This window comes from Osmerus mordax, chromosome 24, assembly GCF_038355195.1.
Source record: "Osmerus mordax isolate fOsmMor3 chromosome 24, fOsmMor3.pri, whole genome shotgun sequence".
Lineage (NCBI taxonomy): Eukaryota > Metazoa > Chordata > Actinopteri > Osmeriformes > Osmeridae > Osmerus > Osmerus mordax.
Window position 1 is genome coordinate 6,645,164 of NC_090073.1, and position 12,504 is coordinate 6,657,667.

At 48.4% G+C, this 12,504-nt stretch overlaps 2 protein-coding genes across 3 annotated transcripts; one reads left to right on the top strand and one right to left on the bottom strand.

Annotated features, from left to right (window-relative positions):
• Window positions 1-465: 465 nt before the first annotated feature.
• trmt2a (tRNA methyltransferase 2 homolog A) lies at window positions 466-4,542 on the top strand. 2 transcript variants are annotated; one of them, XM_067227990.1, is made up of 12 exons: window positions 466-535; window positions 712-1,360; window positions 1,582-1,690; window positions 1,797-1,978; window positions 2,315-2,429; window positions 2,586-2,701; window positions 2,790-2,901; window positions 3,268-3,390; window positions 3,559-3,634; window positions 3,728-3,844; window positions 3,997-4,093; window positions 4,177-4,542. In XM_067227990.1, exons 2-12 carry the CDS (start codon window positions 726-728, stop codon window positions 4,376-4,378), a joined length of 1,884 nt encoding a protein of 627 aa, XP_067084091.1. In that variant the 5' UTR covers window positions 466-535; window positions 712-725; the 3' UTR covers window positions 4,379-4,542. The 2 variants fall into 2 exon arrangements, with proteins under 2 accessions (XP_067084091.1, XP_067084090.1); XM_067227989.1 differs by lacking the exon at window positions 466-535 and having other exon boundaries at window positions 580-1,360.
• A 243-nt stretch (window positions 4,543-4,785) lies between these two features.
• dgcr8 (DGCR8 microprocessor complex subunit) lies at window positions 4,786-12,333 on the bottom strand. The gene is made up of 14 exons (XM_067228328.1): window positions 12,239-12,333; window positions 10,607-11,609; window positions 10,196-10,361; window positions 9,860-10,002; window positions 9,364-9,712; window positions 9,026-9,223; window positions 8,841-8,942; window positions 8,637-8,735; window positions 8,247-8,329; window positions 7,998-8,098; window positions 7,589-7,695; window positions 7,347-7,474; window positions 7,077-7,190; window positions 4,786-6,927 (listed from the first exon to the last, which is right to left on the bottom strand). Exons 2-14 carry the CDS (start codon window positions 11,309-11,311, stop codon window positions 6,844-6,846), a joined length of 2,379 nt encoding a protein of 792 aa, XP_067084429.1. The 5' UTR covers window positions 11,312-11,609; window positions 12,239-12,333; the 3' UTR covers window positions 4,786-6,843.
• Window positions 12,334-12,504: the final 171 nt, after the last annotated feature.

Below are 12,504 nucleotides of genomic sequence, written 5' to 3' on the forward strand. Positions count from 1 at the left end.
CAATTGTGCTTCACACAAACAATTGTTAATTGCAATGGAAGTATTATTATTTGATCGTCTATTCGTGTTTAGACAATTTTAATAACTTAAGTTTATTTATATTTTACCACGCATTTCGTTTACCACACTTACTGTGCATTTGTCAAATTACAAAATAAATTGTAATGTTTTTGTATGATCAAGTTATGTTCATACAATAACGAAATCTAAAAATAAAAGTAACAATGCAACAAATTAATTCACATTAAACAGTGAGAAGCCTTTAAGAGCTATAGTAATCGTCACTTCCTGTGTCTGATTTAACGTAAATTCAATATATTTTGTAATAAAAATATAAATTGAATAATCATGCATACAATTGCACTGTTTCTTCACTGAAGTTATATTTGTTGTGAAATGTGTATAATGATATATCTTTCTTTATTAAATATCCCTGCATGTCAAAGTTCAGAGTCACACGTGTTTCCACAACATGGCAGCTAGCAGACATCAGCAATTGCCGTGCCAGTCATAAGTGAAACTACGCGCAGTTACAGTGAGTGAACCTTAACATAAATTGTATTTAACTCCGTTTCAAGTGCTTATGCGCAGTTACAAATGCTCAAAGTTCTGCAAGTTTATCAAGCATACTTACAAAGTGAGTTAACTTGAGACCCGGTGCCTGATTTGCGAGCTAACTGTACATGCGTAAAGGTTTGTTATTTCCCTCAGTTACAGTACAGAAAATGGCAGATGTTCACATCCCATTATCTGCCTCTCCACATCTGAATGAGGATAATGACACGGGCGGGGGGAGTATCATTACAGAAGACAAAGTGGATGGAGTATCTGGTAAAGGAAAAGCAGATGGGGGTGGAGAGGAAGAGGAGGGCTCCGACCCAAACATGTACCGCTACATCAAAGAGGACCTGTTCACATCGGAGATCTTCAAAGTGGAGATCCAAAATTTACCGAAGTATATCGGTTTTAACGACGTGAAGAAGTTCCTGGCCAAGCATGGCGTCAACCCTCACAAGATCAAAATGTTTGGGAAGCAGCCATTCGCCTTCGTCACCTTCAAAAACGAGGAGGAGCGGGACAAAGCCATGAAGATGCTGCACGGGATGCAGTGGAAGGGACGGGCACTGAGCGTACGGCTGGCCAAGCCCAAGGTCGACCCCATACTCAGAAAGAGGAGGCAGGACGAGACGGAGGGGTCAGGGCAGCCCCCGTCGAAACGGCAGCAGGAGGCAGAGGAAGACGAGGTACCTTTCAGCACCCAGATCGCCAATGTGGTGACTCCCCTGTGGAATGTGCCCTATGAGGAACAACTACAGAGGAAACAGCAGGCGGTGGAGGGGGTGCTGCAGAGCCTATCGAGGTAGGGGCAGGGCCACCTTCCTGATTCTCATCACCCCAAGATTACCTGTATGCAGTTGATTATGCTAGTGCTACACCTTGTGTTCAATGTCAGACTAAAGTGTTAAGCCGCAAAGGACACAATAAAACCAAAAACGACATCATAGCTCCAACAAAGGGTGTTCAAAACCAAATTGGATTTGAATTCCATGTCACGCTTGCCTTTCTCCCATGTCTCCTCAGAGAAATAGGCTTCACCAACAAGGAAATGCTAGCCTGGCTGTACACGCAGCGAAACAAGCACAACAACATGTGTTGTCCCCTGGAAACCATCAGACCATCACCCTTACTGGTACCATCACATCCTGTTGACTCATTCCGTTTGTTGTTGTTTTTTTTTTTTTTTAACAGCATAGCTCCATGCGACAATAACTGATCCCTTTTCTCTTGTCCCGCAGACTGAGTACAGGAACAAGTGTGAGTTCCTCATCTCTATGGGGGCAAACGGCGAGGATAAGACGGTGGGTTTCCGACTGGGGAAGTACAAAGGAGGCTCCTGTGCCGTGGTGGGCCCCTCCAACTCCATCCATGTGTCAGCCAGGGCCAAGAGAGTGGTCAGCGAGGTCCAGAAATTCATCAGGCAAGTCCATGTCATTGAACGATCTCGAGAGAGATATCACGTCTTGGCCTTGTGTCGATTCGAAATCCTCGGCTGAGATGTGATATCTGCGTCAAAAGATGATGTTCGTGGTTTCTGAGCTGCCTCGCGGAGTCTGGCATCCAGGACACAAACGGAGCCATCTTGAAGCAATGAAAAGGTCACATAAACACTGCAACCATACCTGCAGCTGTTGTTGCCGTCATGTGTTGTCCCGTGGCTTTCATTTACCAGAAGCTTTTATCCCAAGCAACTTTTTTGATCTGTTGTGAAATGTTCTGAAAAAAGGTAACATCTGTGGCTTTGTTTGGTGCACAGGACAACATCTTACGCGGTGTACAGCCCTGAGACTTACGATGGGCACTGGAAGCAGTTAACCGTGAGGACCACCAGGACCGACGAGGCCATGGCCATGGTGTTTTTCAACCCACAGGTGCTCACTCCCACAGCGGCGACGGAACCGTTTGATCCCATTAGGAACTCCCAGTGTTACTTTGAATGGATGGAATGCGGTGTCGAATGATTCACGGGTCTTTTTCAGCAGCGAGGCTTGTGAAACTTACCGTACGTCTCCTGTGTTCTGCGACAGAAACTTGAGGAGGCTGAACTCGACGGCCTCAAGAACTCGCTGAGGCAGTTCTTCATGGAAGGAGAAGGGAAAGAAAGTGGGTTAAACTCTCTGTACTTTGTGAGAGAGGGTCAAAGGTGAGAGCATTAAAGCACATGATCGATGCACGGATCTCTGTGTACACGCAAAATCAAAACGTGTTTAAGCTACTGTCTTATCATTCAGGACCTCCCCGAACCCTGAAGACCTGCCATCAGAGCTAGTATTCGGGAAGGAGTACATCCACGAAGAGCTTCTCGGTCTGAAATTCAGGATCTCTCCTCATTCCTTCTTTCAGGTAAATCAGTTTATAATTTGTTAATATCATGTCAAGTTATTTTAATAGACCTACTAATGTTCTCTGTACACTACAAGGGAGTCAGGTGGCTGAGCGGTGAGGGAATCGGGCTAGTAAACAGAAGGTTTCTAGTTCGATTCCCGGCTATGCCAACCAAATGACGTTGTGTCCTTGGGCAAGGCACTTCACCCTACTTGCCTCGGGGGGAATGTCCCTGTACTTACTGTAAGTCGCACTGGATAAGAGCGTCTGCTAAATGACTAAATGTAAATGTACTACAAATGATGAGTATTTCATCGTATCGTGCGGATCCATTGTAAGAGGTTGGGGGGGGAGAAGGTCTGACAGCTCAGGTGTCTCTCCCAGGTGAACACTGGTGCTGCGGAGGTTCTGTACTCCACAGTGGGGGAGTGGGCCCAGCTGGACCAGGACAGCACCGTGCTGGATGTGTGCTGTGGGACCGGCACCATCGGCATATCTTTAGCAAAGGTAAACCACAACCACAATGGCCGCCTGGTGGTTTAGCTCCGCTGTAGAGGATTTGACTGCAGTTCGAGAGATCTTTCGCAGGTTCAAAACCCCCTGTGTATTGCTTTGGATTAAAGCATTTTATTGTACTGTCCACCAATAATGACTTTGTTTGTCTCTGTGTACCAGAGGGTGAGGAAGGTCATTGGAATAGAACTGTGCCAGGCAGCAGTAGAGGATGCCAAAGTGAATGCCCAGATTAATGGTAACTCTTGAAGTATAGACCTAGTCAAGCTTTATCTGAACCAGAATACTTCTTTCACCATTAAAAAGTGATATATGTTGACAATCCGTCCAGGTCTGACTAATGTGGAGTACCACTGCGGCAAGGCTGAGGATGTGTTCCCCAGCGTGCTCAACGCTCTGGTGTCCCCCAACGTCACGGCCATCGTGGATCCACCCAGAGCTGGCTTACGTAAGATCACACACACACACACAACAAATACAGGACTCCAGCTATCATATACTGTTAGTTTGGCTTACTGTCACGGTTCAAGCTTCTCACGTGGGAGTCTCCATGGACAGTTTTGAACTGAGAAACCAATTCTTTGGGCGGCCATGATGCAGATTCCAAGGTGATTCTGGCCATCCGGAGAGCGGAGCACCTGAAGAGGCTGGTGTACGTGGCGTGCAACGCCAAGGCAGCCATGACCAACTTCATAGAGTAAGTGACGCACCAATCATCTTTTCCCACCATGCCAGCCCAAAGCTTCAGAGTAGCTGAAGGCTAACTCACGCCGTCTTCAGTCTGTGCAGAGCTCCTTCCAAGCGGGTACGTGGGTCTCCCTTCCGTCCCGTGCGAGCCATGGCTGTGGACCTCTTCCCCCAGACCATGCACTGTGAGATGCTCCTGCTGTTTGAGCGGGTGGACTACAGCTCCCAGACCACCAGCAAGGAAGAGACTACAACCCCCACGGAGAAACAGGAAGAGACAACCAGCACGTCTTAATGGATCAATAGCAGTTCATCTTTGTTAGGGAGCATGTGACAGCGTTTTTGTCAAGGGTGTGCAGTCTTATGTTGACGCTGATATGGCGATAATCTACTATACTACTTTGGAATTGCTTTTGTTCACAAGGTAATTTTATTTAAAAAATCTGATTAAATTGATTTTGACCCTAAACTATATGGATTGCATTGGTATTGTTCCACTTACACCATTTGAGAGGTATGTGCTACAGCGCACATCTGGGATTTGCAGAAAGCTACCCCTCACTAATCTTAAACAGAAGTTCCAGACAAGGTTCCACTGCTAATGAACAAGAATCCCGTGTGGCGTAGATAAGGGGAGGGGGGAGATCTTAATTTGACCTCCAAGTACAGATTTTCTTATCCATCTAGACACGAGACAGGACAGTTAATTCATGACAATTTTATTTGCATAAACGAATATCACTGAAAGTCAGAGATCCAAGTTGCAGTAGGTACTTCATTTTCTAGGCAGCAATATCTCAAGCAAACAATCCATCATTACAACTCCAATGGTAACAAGTGTAAAAGCGTTTTTTTTTTTGCGCACATACTAAACACACATACTTGGCAAGACAGAGCACATAAACATGAGCCGGGGAAAAGCACATTCTTCAAGCAGTCTAACTCTACATCAGCCGCCGTGTCCATGAACGCCGGGACAGATGCGCTGAACATTCAGGACAAGCACGCGCAGACCAAATACTTCACACAATGAAATGCACAGAAGTTAATATTTTTTGTTCCAGGAAGTGTTGCATCTTTGTATCTTGCCTTATATATATATATATATTTATAGATATTATGGTGGTGTTTGCAGCAACCTAGTAATGTTCCTCTATAAAAATGCATAAGACTGAATTAAAGCTTTGGTTCACACTGCTTGTTTAGACTGTTGTTCTAAAATACGTGATCAAGGTTCGCTCGAGGTAAGTGTGCCAACTTCATTTTCGTAGATTTGTTGGGGATCCTAGTACACCATACATAGTTCGCCAGAGTTAGAACGCATGATGAGAACGGATGATCCTTTGTCACAAAGATGCCAAACATACACAAACGAGAATTAAGACGAAATATGCACGAGGCAGTTTTTTCTTTTTTTTTTGGATTCTCCCAGAATATCAACGACATTGCTTTACACCATAAAAACCAACACAGTCTAAAACCATAAATGCTGAATTAAGGAAAGGGTCTTTAAATTCCCCTTGGGGGTGGGGTTAGGTCCAATAAATTCTCTCTCAAGGGAGCCCTTAAGGACATAACTAAGGCAACATGTAGTCAAGGGTTATCCTATACAAGGACACCACAATGAGGCCGTCCTAGCAACCAAGATGGAAGGGCATGGCATCTACGTCACTTAAATGGTATGGAGCGAAGCAAACACATCTAAAAGCGGAAAACAAAACTGAAGTATAGGTCTTAGGACTGTAACATTCCCATGTGTATCTCCTTGGCCAACCTGCCTACAGTACTCCAAGCCCTTGTGCTTGTGTTCTCTACAGTGCTTAGATGGAAAGCAGGACATTAGCTAGACAGACGGGCTTGTTCAGCTCTCGTCTGGTGATATGTTTCTTCCTGAATTCCACGAACGGAAAAATAAAAAGACACGCTATTCAAACGACGTACTCGTCATGTTTCGGGGTTTTGGAAAAAAGTGGTTTCACTCCGTTAATTCACATGAATTCTTTGAACTGTGAGAGTGTAACAAACTGAATTAAACCATGAGTGCAGAGAACTATACATCTGAATCTGGGTAATTTACCAGAATCCGTTTTACCGTGCAAATCAAAAGAAGCTGGCCAATCTGCAGACAAAAGCATATTAATAATACGACTACTCACCAACCAAATTATACAAAACATCAACCATCAACTATAAAGCCAAGACAACAGCAAACAGATCGATATTCCATTTCGTACCCGATGAAAAGTTAAAATAGCTGAAGCAGACCACGACTAATCCTACTGCTCTCCAAATAAAAGAGATCTGCAGCTGAAACTCGGAGTGACCTTGAAATGTTCACCATCCTGTTACAAAAACGAGTCCATAGTGGTTGTCAGCGGTTACGGAGGGGGGGGGGGAGGGCGCGCAGAGTCGAAGCCTCCTCCTGCTGCTTTTGTGGTTTCAGTTTAAGTGCTGTAGGAGGGACGCAACAGGAGAGGTCCACACTGGTCTCTCTCACGCTGGTCTCTCTCGCTCTCATATCTCTGCGTCGGCCCTGTAGTTACCATCCCCTGACGGGGCACCAGACACCAATACACCGTGGGTATAGACAGGGGAACAGTGCTACACGTGACCCTTCTCTAGGAGATCTTCACTTCTATTGCCATTTCACAAGGATGCATAAATAATTTGATGGTGGATAGGTGGGGCGTTGAGTGTAACGAGTGACTGCACTGTGTGTGTGTGTGGTCAGTGACGGGTGGGGCTGGCTTGCAGTGAGGCCTACACGTCCACAGTGCACAGGGGCTCGCTCCCAGGCTGAGCTGACTCCATGATGGTCATCTTGGGCTTCTTTCTCGTTTCCTCCTGAGGCATGAGACAAGGGCGTCGTTAGCAGAAGGAACAGCCCCATCTAAAAGAGTGTGTACCTTGAGGGGTACAGACCGGCCCCCCACAACAAAGTCAGGCAGAGGCCAGGACCTCCTCGGACACGCCGCTCGTGCTTTCTCACTCACCCTTTCCTTGGCCAGCTTCTTCATCTCTTCTTGCAGTTTGTTCAGGATGTGAAGGTTTGGCTTGTTCTTTTTGGCATACTGCTGCAGCTCAATCACGCTCTTGTCCGAATTCTCCTACAGGCACGAAACAAACCCAGATCAGGCCTTCGGTTAACAGCAGAAACAAGCACATTATGACCGGATTCGTCCGAGTTCTCATCTAGCCGAGTCCCTCCCCTGGCCTGGCTGGTGTGGTCTGGTGTTGGGGAGGGGCTGTGCGGAGGTCGTTACCTTCTTCACCATCTTATTGCTCTCTCGGCCGTACATGCGCAGGAGGGAGCCCCAGTTCTTGACGTGGGGGTGGAGCATCTGCAGGATCTTCTGGGAGGCCAGCTGTTTCCCCACACGCTTGTTCTTGCCTGGAGACACCCCGACAAGGAGCAACAGAGCATCAGCTCCTGGCTGAAACTGCTTTCGATAGGGTAGATCAGCCAGGGATGGTGGTGTGTGTGTGGTGGAGTTGTGCTACTTACACCACCCTCGCACGGTGTGTTTGCCACACGTCATGACGTATTCGCTCTTCTGGTTCTTGCCAGGGATCACCTCAAACTGGATGCTGGTGTCGCCCATCCCATGGTTTCTGCAGGGAAACGAGCCACGGGGTCACGACTGAGTTTAGCATGATGTGGGTTTACTGTGAGTGTTTTACAGGATGTGGGTTTACCGTGACATGAGTTTACCATGTTTACCATGATGTGGGTTTACTGTGAGTGTTTTACAGGATGTGGGTTTACCATGACATGAGTTTACCATGATGTGGGTTTACTGTGTTTTACAGGATGTGGGTTTACTATGACATCAGTTTACAATGATATCGATTAACTATATCATAGTAAAAGCCATGGATTTCCTGAAGACATTAACCCGTGTCGTGCGTCTTACCTCTTAAGGCACTCATGCAGAATCTGATATGGTGAGAGCAAGCCTGCTTTATTAGTCAGCTCGTACACCCTCGAATCTTCAATACTGATATGATTAAAATACTGGAAGGAGAGAGAGATTCATAAATAGTAAGTAGTCAATGTATTCCATGTCCCAGTAGGGTCACTTATTATAGATCAGAACTGGAAAATGATTACATTAAAACGATTATTCAAGTTAAATCTCTCTAGCTCGTGGGTTGCCAGGTACCTCCAGTTCATCCCCCTCTGTGGGCTTCTCTTCGGACGTCTGCTTCACAAAGTCAGGGATGAGGATCTCCAGTGTGGCTCGAGCTGCGGGTGAGACCATCAGCACACGTCAGACCCAGGGCCTCAGAATGAACACTGCCGCTGATGTTCACTATGGCAGACAGCCCTGTGCATTTTGCGTCTTCAAATGTCCTAAATGGCCGTGGGCCAGGTATTAGGGATAGTTCCCAGTGGTACACTGTAGTGAGAGCTAAACTTTGTGTATCTCAGCAGACTAGCATGGGTGGAGGGAACGTTCGGGGCAGGCTCCTGTTGTACTTGCTATACGCTCCATTGCCTTTGTCATTTAGCGTCTGCTAAATGTATACAATATTTAAAAAAGGGAAGTTACCAGCTTTATTCTTGGCCAGTTTTTTACTGCTGGCGGTTCCTGTTCCGTAGGTCACTCCATCGATGATGACCGACGCTCCGAAAGGCTCACTTGGATTCTCTGGAGGAAGCGAACAGGCACACAGTTCTCACGCTAGAGCTCAACGTCACATATTCTCGTTGCTGAAACTGAAGACGTGTTAGAATAGGGAATGGACCGACTTACCACATTCAAAAAAGTTGTAAACAGGGCGGACCTTAAGGACGCGTTGCATATATTCATGTAGGATGCAAACTTCGGACTTCCCGTTAGGGTTGATGACAAACTCTGGGAAACGAAAGCAGAGCAGATTAGACGCGGGCGAGATGGAACGCGGTTCGTTTGCCGCCCGCCGGGTGCCGTCAGCACACCTTTCTTGGTGGGGGCGTCCTGGACGGACAAAGTGATGAGCTTCTGGTTGGCAGGCAGGATGGGCCGCTCCGACTCGGCCTGCTTCCTCTTCATGTCCCGGTTGAACTGGCGGCGCTCGGCCCAGGTCCGGAACTTCTTCACGGTCACCTGCTCAAAGTCGAAACACTTCTCCAGGTAGCTGCGGAACTCGTCGATGTCTGGGTCGAACACGGAGAGAGAGAGGCATGTTAAGTCACCCCAGATCTAACCTTCACACTCAAGTCAGGTTGTTGCCTTTTTAAAAGTATTTAACCAAGACTATTGGATCAATCGTTGAAACAGAATCGCTTAAACTTACCTATCGACTCATCTTTGCACACCTCCACCTTGGCTTTCACCTGGCCCAGGGCCCCCTGGGCAGTCTCCCACCCCTGGGGCCCCTTGGGCTTGGGGCGGGCGTCCAGGGCCGGCTCTGTGCCTGGGCCCTCGCCCTCCTTCTCCTCCGGGCCGGCGGCCGGCGCGGGGGTCTCCTCCTGGGCCGTGGAGTCGGGCTCGTCCGGCCTCTCCACCGAGTCGGCCTCGTCGCCGGGCTTCGCCGGGGACACCTCGGCGGCGGGGGTCACCTCGCCGTTCAGGTCGCGCTCCTCCTGGTTCTTCATCTTCCTGTAGTGCAGGCAGGGAATGCTGCTGGTGGGAGGGTCGTGTTTCTGGGGAGCACACCGCAGGGGAGGGGAGAGGCATCAAAGGAACAGGAGAACACAGCTTCTGTTCGCGGTCCGGATCTCAGGCACAAGTCCCGAACCACGACAAGAATAACCCTGATGCGATGGGCGTTTTTGAATGCGCGTCTTTACCCGTATGCTCCCAGTCCCCAGGAAGTAGGGCCTGGACCAGCTGACCACCCTGGTCTCCCTGTGGAGGTAAACTGGAATGCCCGAGTTATGGAATGTCATGATCCAGCCATCCGGGAGGGGCTCAGTGGGGGGGCGTCCACGACCTGGGAACCACAATCACGTTAGTCTCCACCCACCACACAGAACGCACTCATGGTTTCAGCGGTAACATGGATATTAATGTAACCTTAAATGTTAAAAAAAAGTGTCCCGTTTGTGAACTTGACAGTTTGTCAGACAGTGCCGAAGCATTGCCGCCTCGCACCAGAGCCCAGTGACCCGCTGCCCGCCACTCACTCTTCAGGACTGTTTTGATCTTGGTCATCATGGGCTGAACGCCCTCCCCGTCAGACGGGTGGTCGCGGTCGCTGTCCCCGCCGTACTTGTCCTCGGCCAGGCGCATCTTCTTGGGCACGGGCATGCCCTCTTCCAGCAGGGCATCGACGTCATTGTCAAAGTCCTCCTGGAAGACAGAGCCATTGAGGGTGGGGGGGGGAAGAGAGAGAGGAGGAGGAGGAGGGGGGGGGACATCCCTAGGTTTGAGCGTTTGCGTGTGCTCTGAGGTACTGCAGGGGGGGAACAACAGGATCTGAGAACATGGCCGAGAGCATCTAGAAGGGTGTACTGTGGTGATGCTGGGGGGTGCTGATTATGTTCAACGGATGTGATGCTCCAGGCACACCGGCAGGGGGGCCCCTGCTCACATACCTCGTACGAGTAGTTCAGGCCTTCGTCATCCGCCTGCTCCTGCTGAATTATCACCTCAGACCTGAACCCGCCCTGGTCTCCGTAGTCGGGGTCCAGGAAGTTCTCGCTGAAGTCCTCCAGCTCGTCGAGGACGGCGAACTCCACGTTGTTCTCCAGGTCTGCCTCCACCTCCTCCCCTCCTCCTCCTCCTCCCCTGCCTGGGCAACCCGCTAAGTTCCCCACACCCGAGACACCCTCCACAGGCCCCGGCTCTGTGGCGTCATGCAACCCCCCGTTCACCCTCTCTGCGCCGGCCTCCCCTCCTCCCTCCTGACCCACGCCTGTGTAGAGCACCTTCCTGTCTTTGCTGTTGCAGGTCTCCGCGAAGCTCACGCTGATCTTAACGTCTCGGAGCAACTTGAGGTCGGGGAGGAACTTGGTGACGGGGGGAGCGTGACGGGCTGTTCTGGGGCAGGGGGGGTTGGGGTCGCCGTCGTCGGACGGTTGGCTACAGAAGGACAAGGAGCCCTTGGTGAGGAGCTGAAGCTGCTGTTCTGCCCTTGCCGGGTTTAGGGGGTGTCCATCACCACCAGAGCTAACGTCCATTTCCTCTGCGTCACTGGACGTTTGCAGGGGAGGTGGTGGAGGTGCATTACCATTAAGGCTGTCCTTGTTTGAATCGGGGGGTTCCAAAGGAAGGGGGGGTAACACATCATCTATCTCCATTATGACTGGCTAAAGGCTGACAAACCAAATATAAATGCTCTACGCGCTGACCCTGACTGCACAATCTACTTCTAATTACCTTTCAGGCAAAACACATGCAGAAGCACATCAAACGAAAGCCCACGTCCCTGTATTGACCAAGTACCAGTCTTGAATACGTTAAGCTGACTACATTGTTCTTTTCATTAATGTAGACAGCTTTTTAGAATCACTGTCTCAATTATTGGAAATCACAATGCATTCAGCTTATGTGTTGCTTGAGTCTAGGATCTGCTCATCCTCCTCCGTCGTATCTGCCCTATGAAACAAAAAGACAACACCAAAAACAATTGAATACTTCAAAATAATTTAAGTCAACTAATACTTGATCGTGGTTGAGTTGATAAGGAAAATGTGTCGCTAGTTGACAACCGAGTGCACAAATTGAGGCTTCACGTAGCCAATTATCTTAAAGATTAATAGTGCCACCAGCTAGTTATGTGTCGACTATAAGAATAACGTGTTGCTAGCTAGCTAGCTAGCGACTGAATGGAACTGACTCATTGTCTGTTAGCTCAATAATCACCTGTTAGTTAGCTAGACTAGCTAGCTACTAGACGTAGGCTACGGATTGACAGCTGAGTCCATCTTTAACAGGTTATTTGATTGCATTTCAAATATAACACTTGCAATTACAGGCAGCATACAAGTACAATCTAGACTTAGTCCGCTAGCTGGCTAGTTACTGTAGCTAATTGGTAGCGAGCAACTTGCTAGCTAGCCAACTTAAAAAGATAGAGCTAGCTACAGTAGCTAGGTAGCGTTCTTCTTCTGTCTGGCTAGTGGAAGTTCGTCGTTCTCCTACAACCATGCAAGCAAATCAACTGTTCGCAAATGTAAGTATTAAAGATGGCTGTGTGAAATCAGATGCTATATTTCGATACTCACCAACAGAATAGCTTATGAGCTTCCAGTCTAATCAGCTAACAGACAATTTTAAGATAACACTGCACACAGCTCAATTCCTTGCTCCGCCATCTTGCAGACAGCTGCAATCAGCACACATAAGCCCCTCCCCAACCCATACCGGCTTTTTCGAGATTGACACATCATGAATCGAATTACTATTTACTTCTTCACAAACAGACCAACCATCAGTCCGCAAAGGCGGGTTTCTCTCCAGGACGAAATACTGCGGGAATAACCAAACCAAT